The following is a 17,598-nucleotide window of genomic DNA, read 5'->3' on the forward strand; positions in this document are numbered from 1 at the left end:
GGAAAGAGGGGCTCCTATATCTCATGGGGGTGGAATTGAAGATGGAGGTTTGGCACAAGAGTAGGCTTGAGGCATGATCTGGTATCTCACCCTGGGCCCAATCGTATTGTGGTTCCTAGAGAAAGGGTAAAAGGCTCCCAGTTGCATCCAACGAGCACACATCTCATATTCAGCATCTTGAAAGAACCCACAGATATCAGCTCCTGTCTGAGAACAAAAGGGCAAAATAAAGAATGAGAATTTTGTTGGTTTCTGAAACACTTTAAAAATGGTGAAATGAACTTGAGTAGACTTACATAGGATATTCCAAAGAGACTGAACTCCATCATGCCTGCAATAAGAATCAGAGCATGGTTGGATGAGGCAAGTATGAAGATGGGACCAGTATCTGACATTTCCTGTTCATTCACTTAAAGAGCTCAGCATGGAAAAAAGTCCAACCATATATATGGAATAATACAATTAAATAGTCAGGGACTTGAGGCCCCTCTGATTCTCTTCAAGAATCCAGAAAAAAGACAGACATACTGTTGGACTGGTAGATTCCTCTCCCTTCCAAGGGAAACCTTCAGGGAAAGCCCTGCACATACCAATGATGGATTTGTAGAGCTGGTCCCATGCTGCTGTGTTGTCTCCCAGCCAGTGTCCGGCCCAGCGTCCTGAAGAGGGGAAGGTTGAGCGAGTAATCACGATTCCTCTCTCTCCTGTGACCTCCTGCACACCTCTGATCAGGGAAGGACAATAAGAAATGTCAGCCTGTCTGGGAAGAGCCAGAGATGTCTCCCTTTCAGGGAGAGTCTGTAGATAAGCCCATGAGCTGAGGACTATTCTCAGCCAATGCCTGGGGGAACAAGATGGGAAGTAGGTGCATAAATGTAACCTGCACTTGGTTCAGGAAAGTACAACAAGTGGGAGGTGCATTAGCTACAAATACCAGGTAAACACTTATTTCATTGAGTTTAAATGTGTGCATGGGGGAGAAGAGGAACATACTTTGTTTGGGTTTTGGAACAGATTCACTGTCATTTAGAATAATTCTTATCCATATGTATTTCCTGAACATAAAAAAGGGATTAAAGATAGAAATGGGACCTGCAATTTCATTCCTTGGAAACCCCAATTCTCTTCACCCCAGCTGCTCTATGGGCCTCAGAGAGAGGGAGGCAGGGACTCACTCATATGTGGGCCTTGTCTGGGACCAGCCATACAGACTGTGCACATCATAGTGCCTCACTGGGCTTCCATCAGGCAGGATCTGCTGACTTTCCATGCACAGGGTCTTACTGCTCAGGCCTCTGTCTCTTGCCTCCAGATCTGAGGAAAGACATGAAAGGATGTGAGAGAAGCCCAACGATGGCAAGTAGTTCCCATCTGCTGGTGGTGAAGGAGGTGCCTGGAGCTTAAGGAATGGAGTGTGAGTCTGGGATAGAAAAGCAAGTCAGAGCTAGAACACCTAAAGATTTGAACACCAGGATGTGGTCTTCAGTAGGAAATGGGAGACTGGAAATGATTCCTGAGCATAGCCCACTGACTCTGAGGACTGGAAGGAAGCTGACAGCCCGGGTAAGTCCAGCCGACTTGTGTGACCTATGAAGAAACTGAGGCCCAGAGAGGGAAAGAGACATCCTCTTGATTAGAAAAAGATCACAAGTGGCACAACTGGGACTTTAGCCCAAGTCTTTTAAGTCCAACTTCCTTGATGTACAACTCAGGAAATTCCTGTCCAATACATAGACCATGGAACATGGGAGTTAGTCAAGAGAGGACCTTCTATACTAAGCATGGGGAGGCAGGATTAGAACTTAGCTCTCGCAGTTCCAGAGCCTTTGCAAATATTTATATTTAAAATATTAGCAGGAAAAAGAAAGTAATATATAAGAGGCTAAAGAGATAAGAAGAGGAGAGGGGGCCAGAGAAGTAAAAGGCAAAGAAAATTAAGGAGGAAAGTGTGAACAACAATGAACCAATCCATCAAAAACCAATCAATTTCATAACTGCTTCTGAGTGCCAGGATCTGTGAGGGGTGCTGGGGATGGAAGGACAAAGATTGAACAACCTCCACTTGCAAGGAAGTTACACTGAGTGACCAATAGGTGCAGAGAAGTTAAGGAAATTAAGAATGAAAAAAAACCAAACAGATAAATTAAACAAAAACATTGTTGCTTGTTGAGAAGTGAAAGGGAAATATCAGCAATCTGGAAAGGATCTCCTGTCCCAGCTTCCCTGTCCACACTGTTACATATACAGTCATTCCTTCTCCATCACCAGGGTTAGGGACATGACTCCCCCACAATCTGGAAAATCTGAGTAAAATTGTTTGGCCTTCCCTTCATAACAAAGAAGGCTGAATTATTTCTTTTTATTTTATAGGCTGTTTATAGTACCTTATAGTAAAATTTCAGTTGATAATATACAATATTATACATTTTTTAAAAATTTCTGAGTTTCTAAACTTTTTCTATATCATCTCCTGGCCTTTGCATGTAAACTGCAGCTTCTGCAAAACTCCCCCAAAATTCAAAAATTGATATATACTGAAACTTTGATTGGGAAAGTCACAATGTGGAAGGGATAATTGTATCTGTTATCAAGCAATTGGCTTTCACCAGTGATGAACCTTCAGATAAATGACCTGAAAGGCCAAGTCTAAAAAACTGACTTATCAACTCTACCAAGGTACATAGAAAGTCTTCTAAATTGGGTCTTTTAGAAGCTACACACTTAGTAACTCCCAATGATTTCTTTTCTTCTATTTAAACATAGAATGGCACTACATAAAGCTCAAAATCCTCAAGGAAATATGAGTATTTAGGCAAGAGACTGCCATGCTTCTTCCAAGGATGTGAATGGGAGGACAATGGGTCTCCCTGCCTCCAGAGAGTTCTCACACTGTGCTCAAACCCAGCCATCACACACTGTCAAAAACATCTTTAGAAATATAAATGTATGTATCACTGCTCTGGTCAGAAAACCTATACTGTGTATAGAATAAAACATAAGGACTTCTAGGGATTACATAATGTGATGCCAACCTTCCTTTGTAGCCCTGTTTCCTCTACATCCCATTCACATACTTAGGCAGACCCAGCCCCTTGTTGAGACCCAACAGTTCTGTCCCACTTCTGTGCATTTACTCAGGGTGCTCCTTGGATCCCTCCTCACCCTCACCTGATAAAAACATGATTTTCCTTCTATGTGACATCCTTTCTTAAGGGAAAAGGCCAGTAGAAGAGCTTGCCCAAAGGCATATTGGGGCACCCAGGCTTCACTCTATGCGTACCTATTACATGTACCAAGAAACCTTAAAATGATGGTTGCTTTGTCCCTTGAGATACTGTCATGCCAGAGCCAGGCTGCTAGTAATGAATGAAAGCAAATTTCTCATTCCAGGTTTCTTTGACAAGGTCATCCTGAGGCTAGGTAACACTCTGCCAATAGGAAATGTACTTACAGGGCATATATGGAGGATGGTTGAATGTGCTATTCCTGCAGCCTGGAGGAACTGCACCATTCACAAAGCTTGATGGTTCATTCATGTCCTAAAAATGTAAAACAAATCTGTGTCTATATGTGCACTATATACATCCATGAATATGTTGTAATTACCTTCTTCCAAGTGACAGTACCTGGGGCACTCATAAGAAATGGTAGATTGATAAATGAGAAGGGGAAAGGGTATATCCTGATGGGAACACCAGGAAGGACAGGACCCTGCATTCTCGCAGGCCAGGATAGAGAGTCAAACACACTCAAGGTCAATATTGAATTCACTTCAGTGAACAAAGATAAGTTCCCTAATGTGTAGGTACATCAGGCATCTTCCCTGCAAGAGACAGTAATGCTTGACCTAGGATAGAAATACAGATGGCTTAATGCCTAATTAGAAAATGGCAGCTTCATGGTAAATTTATGCCCAGAATGTCTTAATCATTTACTACTGATTCGTTTCAATGGAGACCAATTATACAAATGTGCAGAAGTAAATAAATATACACAATATTTTGGTACATGTGTGTATGTTTATGTACACACATTGCACATGCAAACAAAAATATAACACTTACAATCCATAATCCATCATACTTCAAGCTCTTCTGTGGCTCGCGGGGATTGGCGTGGAGTTCTAGCAATTCCCGCTTCCACCAAGTGGCTGTTGAATTACGGAAAAAGTCTGGAAAGGCAACATGAGCTCTGTATATCTGTAAAGATGAAACATGACCACAGAAAGATTGATCAGGCCAATGGCAAGGGACTCCTTGTTACTGACTATTTGCAATTCTGCTACTACGTGCAGAAAACTTCTAAAAAAGTTCAAAGCATTTTAAAAAGAATTTTTAGATTAATAGAAATAACAGGATCATATATAAATTGCATATTTATCCAAGTGGCATACTTATAAAGGGTCAAAGACAAATCCAAGGCTGTGAATTGATTCTAACTGTAATAACAACAAAAAAACCCTACCTCCACTTGATAGATATAGTATCTGCCTATGTTGGATTTGGGCATTCTTTGTTCCTATATCTGTAGATATTTGTCATGTTGTTCTTGTTGTTGTTCAGTCATTTCAGTCATGTCTGACTCTTCATGACCCTATTTGGGGTTTTCTTGACAAAGATACTGGAGGGGTTTGCTACTTCCTTTTCCAGCTCATTTTACAAATGAGGAAATTGAGGCAAATTAGGTTAAGTGACTTGCCCAGGGTCACACAACAAGGAAGTGTCTGAGGCCAAATTTGAACTCAGGTCTTCCTGACTTCAGGCCTGGCATTCTATTCACTGCACCATCTAGTTGCCCTTACACCACCTAGCTGCTATGCACTAATGTTTTTGAAAGGATATTGATGATAATTTTTAAAATTTGTTTAGAATTTTTTCCCAAGTTACATGTAAAAACAAATTTTCACATCAATTTTCAAAACTCTGTGTTCCAAATTCTCTTCCTCCCTCCTTCCCCACCCCTCCTTAAGAACTCAAGCAATTCAATATAAATTATACACGTGCAGTCATGCAACATATTTCCACGTTAGTCAGGTTGTGAAAGACAACAGTCAAAAAATTTAGAAAGAGGAACTAACAAAAAAATTATACTTCACTCTGTATTCAGTTACCATCAGTTCTTTCTCTGTAGATGGATTACATTTTTCATAAGCCCTTCTGATACCATCCTGCTGATCATTATTTATAGAAGATTATGTCCCATCCTAAGCTCATCCCACAATCTGTTCAGCCATTTCCCAATTGATAGACTTCACCCCAATTTTGAATTCAGCTTTTTAAAAAATCTCTTTTAGGATACCAACCTAGAAGTGGTATTGCTATATTGAAGAGTATGCATGGTTTTGTAATCCTTTAGCCATAGTTTCAAACTGCTCTACAGAATGTTTGGATCAGTTTACAACTTTACCAAGAGCGTATTAATGTCTCATTTTCCCCATATCCTTCACAACATTTGACATTTTTCTCTGCTGTCCTATTATCCAATCCAATAGGTATGAGGTAGTACCCAGAATTGTTTTGACCTGAATCTCTCCAATCACTAGTGACTTAGAGGACTTTTTTCATGTGGCTATAGGTGCCTTTGATTATTGATGATAATGTTTTACATAATTTTATATATACAACCTATATCTGATTGCTTACCACCTACAGGAAGAGGGAAGGAAGGCAGGGAAGGACAGACAGAATTTGGAACTCAAATATTTAAATAAAAATATTTATTATTATTTTTTAAAGAAAAGAAATAGAACAAAATATGGAGGAGATGGCCCACCTGGTAAGGATTGAAAAAGAAGGTCTGATCCTTTAGGTAGGGATGCTTCCAAACAAGTGTGGAAGGAAAACAAGAATTCAGGAGAGGGTCAGTCAGTGGCCAATTAACCAATAGCCACATTTGTTGACAAGACAGGACTTGGTGAAATTAAAGAGGAAAGAAGGAAGGACATTCCAAGTAACAATCCATAAGCTGGTCTGTTTTAACAAGTCTTTGCTTTTATAATTGTTTAAATGTATATAATCTGTACTCTTGTGAATACTTTCACTAGCATTTCTTATGTGAACAGACCTGAGATTATATCAGTGTAGATAGTGTACTTATACAGATTAGCCATTCACCTCTAACTAAGAATATTTGTAATCTTTGAGAAGCACCAGGAAGGCACTGAGAAGTGACAAGTCCATGGTCATAAACCCACTCGAGTGGCTCATACATCTCATGAGTAGTAGCAGTCATTGAGACTCCAAGCTGAACAAACATTCCCTACCAAAGGCTGTCTCTTCATGTTTGCAATGAAACATCAATATTGCAATTAAATACTGCACTCAGTGCAAGAGAATGCCATAAGTGAAGACAGGGCTGCCCCCAAATGTTAAAGCCATAATACAGAGTTAAGTGTCCTTGAAAAGAGATTAGAAAAACTTGATTTGTGTGTGTTTGTGTCTGTGTGTGTGTGTGTGAGACACAGAGAGAGAGAGAGAGAGAGAGAGAGAGAGAGAGAGAGAGAGAGAGAGAGAGAGAGAGAGAGAGATCGACAGAGACAGAGGGAGACAAAGACAGAGAGAGAAAGAGATATAGGGAGAGACAGAGAAAGAGACAGAGGAAGAGACAGAGAGAGACAGAGAAAGAGACAGAGACATAGGGAGAGGCAAAGAGAGAAACACTGGGAAAAACAGTAAGAGAGAGAAAAAAAGGGAGAGAAAAATGGAAGGAGAGAGATACAGAGACAGAAAAAAATAAGTCAAAAAGACAGAGACAGAAAGAGATAGAGATTGAGTGACAGAGAGCTGTGAAGAAGGGACACTGTATCAGAGTTCCTACAAAAGGGGAGGGTCAGTCCCCAAAAGAAAAGTATTTTTCAGTCACTTAGTCAAAAGCCAAAGCACATATATCAGGCACTACTTATGTGCCAGGCACTGGGGTAAGTGCTGAATGAGTGAGGAGGAAGGAAGGACTTCTGCTCCTCCATGAGGACATTCCTTTAGCAATCCGGAGAGGGCAAATCACTTTTCTATGACAAACACTTCCACGGCCTGTAATACAGAAGAATCTTTTACCTCCACTTGTGTGTCCCAGTCAAGAGATCCATCCACAGTGACATTGGGCAAATCTGGCCAAACCTGTGAAGAAAGGAGGGTAAAGGGGCATTGACTGAGAGTAAATCTTGGACATGTGAGAGGTCACATCTTACGTATTTCATGAAAAGAATCACAAGGAAAATTTTCATCATTCCTGTAATCAATCTACTTCAAGGAAACAGCCAACCCCCCAATTGCCATACTTCACACATTCCCAGAAACATTGAGAAAAAACTGAGGCATCAATGCAGAAACACCCTGAAATCCCTTCACACTCATCTCCAATTATCATGTCTTATTATCATCTCTAACCCTAAACTCTACCTTTCCCCAAACAATGCCGCTGTTATCTGGCCATTTGATGAACACATCATCCTGGAGTCCCCGAGTGAAGGCAGGATATGGCTGGGTCTCATTGCCAGAAATGGCCGGGTCCTGCAATCAATGGTGATAGTTATTAGAGTGACAGAGAGAAAATTGGTCACAGACAAGGAGCAGGTCAATGCCCAACCAGCAAGGAGACAGCCTCAAATCTTAACAGAGCCACACACCAGAATGAGGATGACTCGCATCCCATCAGCCTTCATGCGATTGATCAGATCAGGAAAGCCAGCAAACTTGGAGTTGAGGATGAAGTTCATCTGCCTCTCCATGTAATCAATGTCTGAGTACTGCACATCCTGGAAGGAAAAGGAAAGGAAAGTTGGGAAATGTCACTTCATTGACAATAGATCCAGAAAAAGTAGATCCCTTCAGTAGGGTAATGGGGCAGATCCACTGTGTGAATTCTCTCCCAGGATCCAGTTAAAACATCAGACTAGAATCTATCGCAGTCATTCCTAGAATGCTTCTCTCTATACTTATTTGGAAAGTGATTGGAGTATTTAACAACTTGAAAAACATCAACCTGAACCAAACAGTAAATAAACAAAACCTTTCAGAAAAATAATATGACACATTCCAAAATAAAATCAAAATCCTTTGAATTATCTATGTTCTTATTCCTCAAATAGTACCACAGGATAGTGGACATGAAAATGTTTTGGAGTTAAAAGGACCAGACTGAAGTCAGTTAAACACACTGTGCCTCAGTTTCCTTATCTTTAAATTACAAGTTTGGACTCCAAATCCTCAAAGTTGTCTTTCAACTCTCAACCTATAACCCCATGATTCCTGTGTTTCTGCTCTCAATACATTAATGCAGAGAGATGACACTTAGAAGTGAAATGGAATGTTTTGGCAGAAACAAGATGGCAGTTACAATTAATACTATAGTCAATTTGTAGCTGGTTACAACCTAGGGTGTCAACCCTATCTATTCCTGTTGGTAGCCATTTCCGTAGTCATGATGTACAAATGGAGATTGGCTAGAATTTAAGACCTTTTCTGCTATTATGGTTGCCTACTGTTGGAACTAAAGTTGCACTCATCTGTACAATGTTTTGCCCAATATTTTTTTAATTTAAATTTAGAAACATCACTATTTGAGAACTTCGGCCTAAAATGTCAAACATTACATTTGAATACGTTTGATAACTTTCAAGTTCTATAATTAAATCAGAGGAGGAAGAAATCAAAGCCATGAGGATGGATGGACAATTACAAATGCTGGGATTGGGGGATGTGGAGAGATGTTTGGGTGTCCTGGGTAGGAAATGTCCTTACATAGGGGATCTGAGCAGCCACCATGGCATCATAGAGTTCAGCAATTTCAGAATCATTCTGGTATCCATAGCGACACAGCTGAAAGCCTAAGGCCCAGTAAGGAGTCATCACTGGTCTTCCAATCAACTGAAAACAAGGACAGAAAATAGTTAATAGAGATTCCATTCATTAAGAACATGGCTCCTATCATATATAGACTCACTAAAACAATTTTCTCTCATCATATGGAAGCCTCAGAATTCAGGTTAACTATAAGACCAAAGAACATGAAACTAAGGAGGTAGTACTACTGGGAATCTCTGCCATTTCAAGAGAAATAATATGTGTAAAGCATTTTAGCAGTTTGGAAGTTCTATATTAACCTAAACTTCTTTTTATTTGTGTACTTTTTTAGAAATCTGGGATTCTCAGGGGGCACATAAAATAGGGATTGCCCATACAAGACCTCTATAATAATGTAGGGGGAAAGAATGCTTTCTTAAAACCCCTTTATTGCCTTTTAACATTATGATCTGCTCTGTAGCAAAGATAGTGACTCTGTAAGGATATCACTAGTAAGCCAATCAATAGGCATTTGCTAGTATTTACTATGTGTCAAGAACTGTGCTGACACAAAGAAGCAAAAGTCTCTGTCATAGGGGCAGCTACGTGGCGCAGTGGATAGAGCACTGGCCCTGGAGTCAGAAGTACCTGAGTTCAAGTCTGGCCTCAGACACTTAACACTTACTAGCTGTGTGACCCTGGGCATGTCACTTAACCCCAATTGCCTCAATAAAAAAAAAAATTTAAAAAAAAGTCTGTCATATTCTAGAGGAGAAAACCACAAAAATAACTAGGCCTGTACAAGATGTATACAGAGGAGATGAATGAATATCCCTTGCCCAGTGCTAGGTACATTAGAGTTTCTCAGAAAACACTTGATTATCAACTGAAGGATTGCAAGACTTCCTACCTCTGTGTACTGTTGAGTGACAAGCTCTGGGGTTGGCCCCAGGACCATGTAAAAGTCCAGAATACCTCCAACAGTACGATATGTCAGTGCAGGGGTGGGCTGGAAAGTCACATCTGGAAACAGAGAATAAGTGTTCAGTGATGTGGAATATAGAATTGGAGCATTGAAGCCGACTCTAAAGATCATCCACTCCAACCCATATAGAAGTAGAAATCTCCTATCATCCTCACAGGAAAGAGCTCAACTTTCCTTCTGAAGGCTTCCAGTGATGAGAAATGACCACCTCCCTGAGAAGTTCATTCCATCTGTGCCCAGTTCTAATTGTTATTACAGTTATCCTTATACAGAACTGAAAGTTGCCTATCTCATCAGGTGATGAGCTGGGAACCTCTCCATATGCATGAACTTCTCCATGAAGTTCCACAAGCTAAATGAAGATGGTTTCAAAATCCACATGTGCAGCCTTCTCTTCCCTTCACCCTGGACCTACAGGAAATCTACTAGAAAATTTACACACAGAAAACCTATTGACACCTGAAACTCAGTACTTCCAAAGAAATCCCATCACCATCAACTTCCTTATTTCTTTTTCTTATTCTCCTAAATACTATTATTGATGCCATTATTATCTCAATTATATAGTCCTGAAATCTGGACTTCTAGTCATTAATTCACTTAATTTTGCAGCCAAAAGGGAAAGAAGGATGAATTTTGAGTCAGAGGACCAGTGCTCAAACAGTGACTACGCCACTTCTTACTCATATAAATAAACATGTCACTTCAGAAGCTCAGTGGATCTCATTTTTCTGTAAAATGAGAGGATTGGATTAATGACGTCAATATCCCTTTCAAGTCTAAATTGATGATTCCATTATATAATATGCAATGCTTTCCCACCTCTCTACTTTTATTCAAACTATTCTCTTTGACTGAACTGCTCTCTCCCCCCATATTTCCAACACATCATTATTGTGCATTCGAACCTCCTCCCAAGATACTTAATCTGTTCTCTTAATCGTTTTAGCTCTCATTGCCTGGTGTCCAAGTGATCTCTCCCTTCTCTAAATTTTCATAGCCCCTCATTTATATCTCCCTTCTTTCCTAATTATGGTCATTTTCCCATGCTATCTGCATATATATCTTATCTCCACTTATAGATTAAAGATAGCTTAAGAGTATAGACCATGCTTTCTTTTATTCCTTCATCTTTCTTAATGATTAGTCTAGTGATTTGTCCATATCAAGAGCTTAATAAATGTGTACTAAATTTTATTTAATTATACTCCTACTTGGACTATACTATTCAGAAACTTCCCAGAATTCTTTGGTTGAGTGGGGTCAGAAAAAAAGCCACCATCTTACCCATGGCATTGCTGTTGAGCAGGAGCACTCCATGGGCACTGCTATCCTCTTCTAGACCCATGTAATAGGGGTGCACACCATAGGAATTCTTCTTATACTAGGTCAGCAGGTAAAAAGAAATCAGACACAGTTTATACAAAAGAAGCACAAATGAAAAGAGATGCTGAAGCTGGTTTCATACTTTTCCTTTCTGGAGGGACAAGGTGTTAAGGAAAGTGGAGAATGAGGGGGTGATTCAATTCAGTAAGTATTTATAATTGGGCTGTTCAGATTCATAACTATCCTCAACAGAAGAGCATGAGCTTGGAAAAACTCATCCTGGAATAAAGCCCAAGGAAACCATCTGTATGAAGAGTTATAGGTCATATGTTACTTTAGTTGTTGACACTTACCCCTGGGGGCTGGTCCCGAGAAAACATTCCCCATGTGTGCCAGTTCATGTTTCTCCGGAATGTTGTGTGCTCTGTTTCCCCAAAGCCATAGATGTACTGGGATGGGAGGCGGGTAGAGATGCGTAGGAACATGTCATTAAAGGTAAAGCCAGGGACCTGGGAATCCCAACTGAAACACAAGAGCAGATCATGACTTTAGGTAGGGTTGAAGAAGTCCTGTGGTGTGCATCCCTATTCCAGGGATCTGAAGACTAGCCATAATTACTCCAACTTCACTTATTAGACTTCAGAGTAAAGCAAGCCTCTAAGTGCTTGTTTCTTTGGGGGAAAGGGCCTTGACTCTGGATGTGGTTACAGCAAATAGGACTTAGAAAAGGCAAAGGGGGCAGCTAGGTGGCACAGTGGATAGAGAATGGGCCCTGGACTCAGGAGTACCTGAGTTCAAATTCGGCCTCAGACACTTAACACTTACTAGCTGTGTGACCCTGGGCAAGTCACTTAACCCCAATTGACTCACTTAAAAAAAAAAAAGAGGGCAAAGGAGCTTGTTATAGTACAAAATCATAGGATGATATCAATAAAAAGTAGACTAAAAACTTCCTATCCTCAGGAAACTCATAATCTAGATGAAGAGATAAGATCCTTAAACAGGAAACTGTTCAAGAACAAGAAAATGAATGGTTCTAAGTCAATACAATCTAATGTGCTTGAGACTGCTAAGGGGTCCAGTGCCTTAAATGCCACACCCTTTAGCTAGATGGTCCAGTTTATAGAGACCCTGACCTGGAGTCAAGAAAACTTCTCTTCAAATCTGGCTGCTAACACTAACTAGTTTTGTGACCAAGGGTGAGTACATCAACCACAGTTTTCCTCAGTTTACTCATCTGTAAAATGGGGATAATATTAACACCTACCTCCCAGGGTTGTTCTAAGGATCAAAGGAGATAATAATTCCAAAGTGCTTACTATAGTGCCTGGTTCATAGTAAGCACTATATTAATATTACTTGTTATTGTTATTATTATGGAAGGATTTATTAAATATCCTAATCCCTTGAAATAAAATTCAAGTACATCTACTCATTTAGCTTGCTCCTCTCCTTGACATTTTCTTCTCTTCTGTACACTACTATTATCTTTCTGCTAATTCAAAGGAGTAGACTAGCTTTCTCTCAGGGACAACTCCTATTGATCTTCTGATAACAAATCCAGCTTAACAACACACATTAAACCCTAAGAGCTCTGGGGAATTAAATTAAGCTGCCCGAAAAGGTGGGACCATAAGAATATGGCATCAAGGAAGAGCCTATTTATTACTGTTGTCGCTTTATTAGGATAAAGTATTGTTCGTGGTTTGGCTTATGGAATATAAAAGTCCTACAGCCTCTATGGGGAAGAGAACCATGAGCTATCTGGTCTAGGTCTTCCCTGCATCTGGGAATGTATAATGCTTAATTTCACTCCATTCTAAACCTGAGCATTATAGGGTTGTCTCCCCTATTTCTGCTGAATGGTTTTCACACTTGTCATGAGAAATAACAATATGTAGCAATTTTCCAGATCTTATACTTGGTAGAATTTTTTTTTTATTTCATTTTTACTCTCTCACAATCTGGGATGAATATCAGACTTAGTTTAAAAGTTGTTTTATTGATTAAAAAATTGACAAAAAAGTAAGGCATGCCCATAAAAACTTAAAGTGGGTTTCTCAATATATATCCAGGTCCCTCCTTGCTAGGTTTTCTGGCCTTTGTAGGTCATGGATCTAAAAGGCATTACATATTTTAATAAATTCATACTGATTTTGAATGTGAAATTGGAAGAGACAATGAAAGTTTTCTCCCACCGTAATATTTCATCATCATGGAGTCTTTGAATGGAGTCATATAAGACATTGAGAGCTGAAAGGAATCTCATATATCCTCTAATCCAATTACTTCATTGAATAGATTAAGAAACTGAAGGCAAGGGAGGTCAAGTGACTTGTATAATTTCACAGAAGTTCTATGTATCTGCATTTGTTCAAGTATTGAAAACCTCATTGCTGGTCACTAGTTGTTGCTGACCAAAACCATTCCAGAAACCAAGGTCATGTCAAAATGTGGATTGCCTACTTATTACCATACATATGGATCAGAAAGCCACTTACATCACAGTGCCTGTGCTTTTTCGACGGATCTCAATTCCAAATGGGTTTTCCTTGATGGTCACCTCATAGAGACGATTTTCAGGTTGGCTGATGGGGGAGTTTGGAACATTTAAGGGCACTGGGACTTCATACCTTTTGTTGTTGGCATCAGAGATCTAGGAAACAGAAAACCATTGTCTCCATAAATAACTTGAGATTCATACATTTATGGTCTTAGAATCAGATCCTCCAGTTGCGTGCTGATTTTACTCCATGGTTTCTTAGGCTCAATCAGCTTTTAAGTAAACTGAAATAAGTAATACATGGAAGGAGGAGTGCTATCATTCACTTTCTGCTTTTCAACTACACATTGATCCATTCTTTTAAATGGGAAGGCTGAAAAGGCCCCTTTGGTAGTTCTACTTATCAATAAACTACAATTTATTTGTCAACCTCAAAAGCTTGCTAGATTACATATAATATTTAGAGCTCCTAGAAGTACTACTATGAGACTTCAAGTTTCTTAAGGGTAAGAACCATCTTATTTTGTGTTTGTAGCCCCAGTATTTGGTATATAGTAAATATTAATAAGTATTCTTTCTTTCATTCATTCAGTCATTCTTGTGAAGTTAGAAATCCTGCAATCTAAACCTTACTGTATAGATGAAAATGAGGCCTAAAGATCTCTGACTTCCCCCAGGTAATCTCTATGTCTACATAGCACACAATGATACAAACAGCCTTAGACAGATAATTTTGGTACAATATTCCACCAATCAGATATTTATTCTGCTGCCTGCATTATCAAGATTTACCAGTCCAGAGCCAGATTTAGACATAAAATTTTATTAGGCAACGGTGGGGGGGGGGTCACAGAGCATGTTAATTGGACTAAATAATATTATCAGATTATGAGCTCCTTGATGGAAATTATGTCACTGATGTCTCTCAACCAGTGCAAATCACAATGCATACAATAAGCATTTACCATAACTTAAATTAATATTTTGAAAAAATTAAAGGTGATGTAGTAACAGTATTGAATAATAACTATAGAGTATTTTATAATCTCCACAACTCTTTATATACATTACTTCATTTGAGGTCAATAGTGGTCCAAGCAGGGAAATACTATAAGGATATCAACCCCATTTTATAGCTAAAGAAACTGAAATTAAGTGACTTCACAATGGTAACACTTCTACTACATGTCAGGAAAGAGATTTAAATGGATGTTTTCTTGACTCTAAGTCCAGTGTTGTCATCTCTCATGGTACTCTGCCTCTCAAAAGATCTATGAAGCAGAGGTGAAGTTTCAGCTGTCTCTTGAATAATGCACCCATTCAGATTTAGGTAGGGAGAGATTAAGAATATAATCTAATTTTATAAAAATGGGGTTTTATGTGTGGTATATTTCTTGTTAGAGTAGAAAATCATGGATTTCCATGTCAAATTACTATTAAAAGTATTCTATCATCTCTACAATTACATCATTCCCTACAGATTGAGATGCCACTTAACCTTTAGTGCTAGAAAAAAATACCATGTCTACCATGATCACCCATCAACCAAACATTTTCTCCTTATTTAACACTTCATAACTTTAACATTCTGAACCACTCCCACCCTGCTTAACATTCCTTGTCTCATAATTAGTTTTCTTTTCTGATACTCCCATGCTTAGCTGAGCACTGAACATAGTACCTTGCACATAGTGAGTACTCAACAAGTTTATTAACAAATTGTCTGACCCATTATATGGTAAGATCTCTGAGCTCAGGAATTACTTTTGCCTTTCTTTCTATCCTCATAGTTCAGGATACTTCCTAGCATAACAGTAACCATCCAATAAATGCCAGTTGACTGAGTTGCTGATTGAATAAAGATTGCTGATTCCTGGAAACCTCAGTCCTAAGCTGAGCATACCTTGAACTGTAGCATGTTGTTTGTATGGAAAATCACATCCAGGCGAAGCTCATCTATGGGAGTAGAGGGATAGTGACTAGCTCCAGGAATTCGGGAGATACTTGCTGTTAGGCCTTCTGGTGTACTCTGAACATTAGAGGCAGTGTAATCATATTTTGTGATGTAGCAATAAGGGACTCCAGGGGAACTGGTTGGCTGAAAAATAAAAGTATTAAAAACTCATCAGAATGACAAAACTGGAGGCAAAGTAGTTCATATCAAGCTCCATGTCCTTGAAATCTTTCTCTTAGCTTCTTGTTCTAATGTTCATACTTTTATCTATCTCATTTGATGAGGTTTAAGCCATTGCTAGACTCGAACATACAATAAGTTGCCCGGTCCCATCATGTCTTCCTTTAAGCCATTCTTTTGTTTATATTTTTGTGTATACAGAGTACTCAAAATTTCTATCCATTGGTCACATTCTTCAGTCATTTCTTTATGCTTCCAAGTTTAATATTTTACTGAATTTTAACCCCAACTTTTCTTTTTCCCTCCAGACCAAGTACAATGAACATCATATACTAAGTGAACAATAATGAGAATTTGTGATATCCTTCACTTGATCTTACAATTCCTGCAAGGCATCAGGCTATTGTTCCCCCTCCCTTCTCACCTAAACTCCATTAGAAATCCATTAATACTTGTTGGCTTTGCTGCCTGTCCTCTCAGTATCTTCTAAACCATTGCCATCTAGCTTCCTACCTCATCATCAACTGAAACTGATGTTTCCAATGTTACTAATGCTCTCTTAAGTGCCAATCTAATAGCCTTTTCTAAAGCCTTGTTCTTCCTGTCATCTCCATAGCTTTTGACACTATTGCTTATCTTTTTCTCCCGGACATTCTTATTTTGATAGGTATTCGTGACAGTGCTCTCTCCTGCTTCTCCTCCTCTCTGTCAAAATGCTCCTTTTGTCTCTTTTGCTGATTCTTCATTCATCTCACTTTTACTAATTATGCTGCCCCCCAGGACTCTGACCTGTGCCTTCTTCTCTTTCCCTCTAGGCTATCCCACTTGGTGATCTCATGAGCCTCCATAGGTGCAATTATCTGCTTTATGAATAAGATGCCCAGATCTATTTGTCTAGCCCTTGTCTCTCTGCTGACCTATTCTAGCACTTGGACGTCTTAAACTTAGTGTCCCACAGGCATATCAAACTCAGCATGTACAAAACAAAACTCACTCTCCTTCTTCCCAAACTGCCATGCTTTCCTTATTTCCTTAATTCAGTGGAGAGGACAACCATCATCCCAGTCCTCCAAAGCAAATAATCTTGGGCGTCATCTGACTTCTCTCTCCAGACTCGCACATACAATCGGTAGGCAGATCTCCTCATGCCTTCCTTCACAACATTTCTCATAGAGACTCTCTTCACAACACTGCCACCTCTATGACCGACTCATCAACTCATAACCATACTATTATAATATCCTTTTAAAAACTTTTTTCTTGATTTTTTACAATGCCTTTGTTTCCCTCCTTTCCCCACAGAACCACCTGCATAGGAAAAATATTATTTTTTAAGTATGGGGGGAGAGGGAGAGGGAGAGGGGGGAGAGAGACAGAGACAGAGACAGAGACAGAGAGAGAGAGAGAGAGAGAGAGAGAGAGAGAGAGAGAGAGAGAGAGAAATATGGATAGGATAAGTAGAAGAAGAAAAAGAGAGAGAAGAGGGAAAGAAAGGAATAAAACCAGTAAGATTGATTGGAGGTATAAAGGAAAAGAGGGAGAAAAATTGACCAACATATCAAAATAGGTCAGAAAAAATTCTTATGGCATAAACTTATGGACCTCTGAAAATGGATAGGGGTAGAAGTGTTTTCCCATATTCTTTCTGAAATGTATTGTTGTTGTTCAGTGATTTTAATTGCTTCTGTCTCTTCATTATGTCATTTGGGGTTTTCTTGCCAAAGAAACTGGAATCGGTTCTTATTTCTCTCTCCAGCTCATTTTACATGTGAGGAAACTAAGGCAGCCAGAGTAAAGTAACTTGCCCAGGGTCATATAACTACTTAGTGTCTGAGGCTGGATTTGAGTCCAGGTCGTCCTGACTCAAGGC

At 39.4% G+C, this 17,598-nt stretch overlaps 1 protein-coding gene across 1 annotated transcript in view; it reads right to left on the reverse strand.

Annotated features, from left to right (window-relative positions):
- Positions 1-17,598, reverse strand: part of MGAM (maltase-glucoamylase) — a 196,932-nt gene that overhangs the window by 13,541 nt on the left and 165,793 nt on the right. The window contains 15 exon segments of the mRNA XM_043967551.1: positions 91-207; positions 297-331; positions 591-724; positions 1,176-1,314; positions 3,452-3,539; positions 4,065-4,199; positions 7,053-7,115; positions 7,398-7,508; positions 7,625-7,753; positions 8,739-8,864; positions 9,691-9,803; positions 11,053-11,149; positions 11,445-11,613; positions 13,593-13,747; positions 15,498-15,692. Of these exon segments, the coding sequence (XP_043823486.1) occupies positions 91-207; positions 297-331; positions 591-724; positions 1,176-1,314; positions 3,452-3,539; positions 4,065-4,199; positions 7,053-7,115; positions 7,398-7,508; positions 7,625-7,753; positions 8,739-8,864; positions 9,691-9,803; positions 11,053-11,149; positions 11,445-11,613; positions 13,593-13,747; positions 15,498-15,692 (1,806 nt within the window).

This window comes from Dromiciops gliroides, chromosome 5 (assembly GCF_019393635.1).
Source record: "Dromiciops gliroides isolate mDroGli1 chromosome 5, mDroGli1.pri, whole genome shotgun sequence".
Lineage (NCBI taxonomy): Eukaryota > Metazoa > Chordata > Mammalia > Microbiotheria > Microbiotheriidae > Dromiciops > Dromiciops gliroides.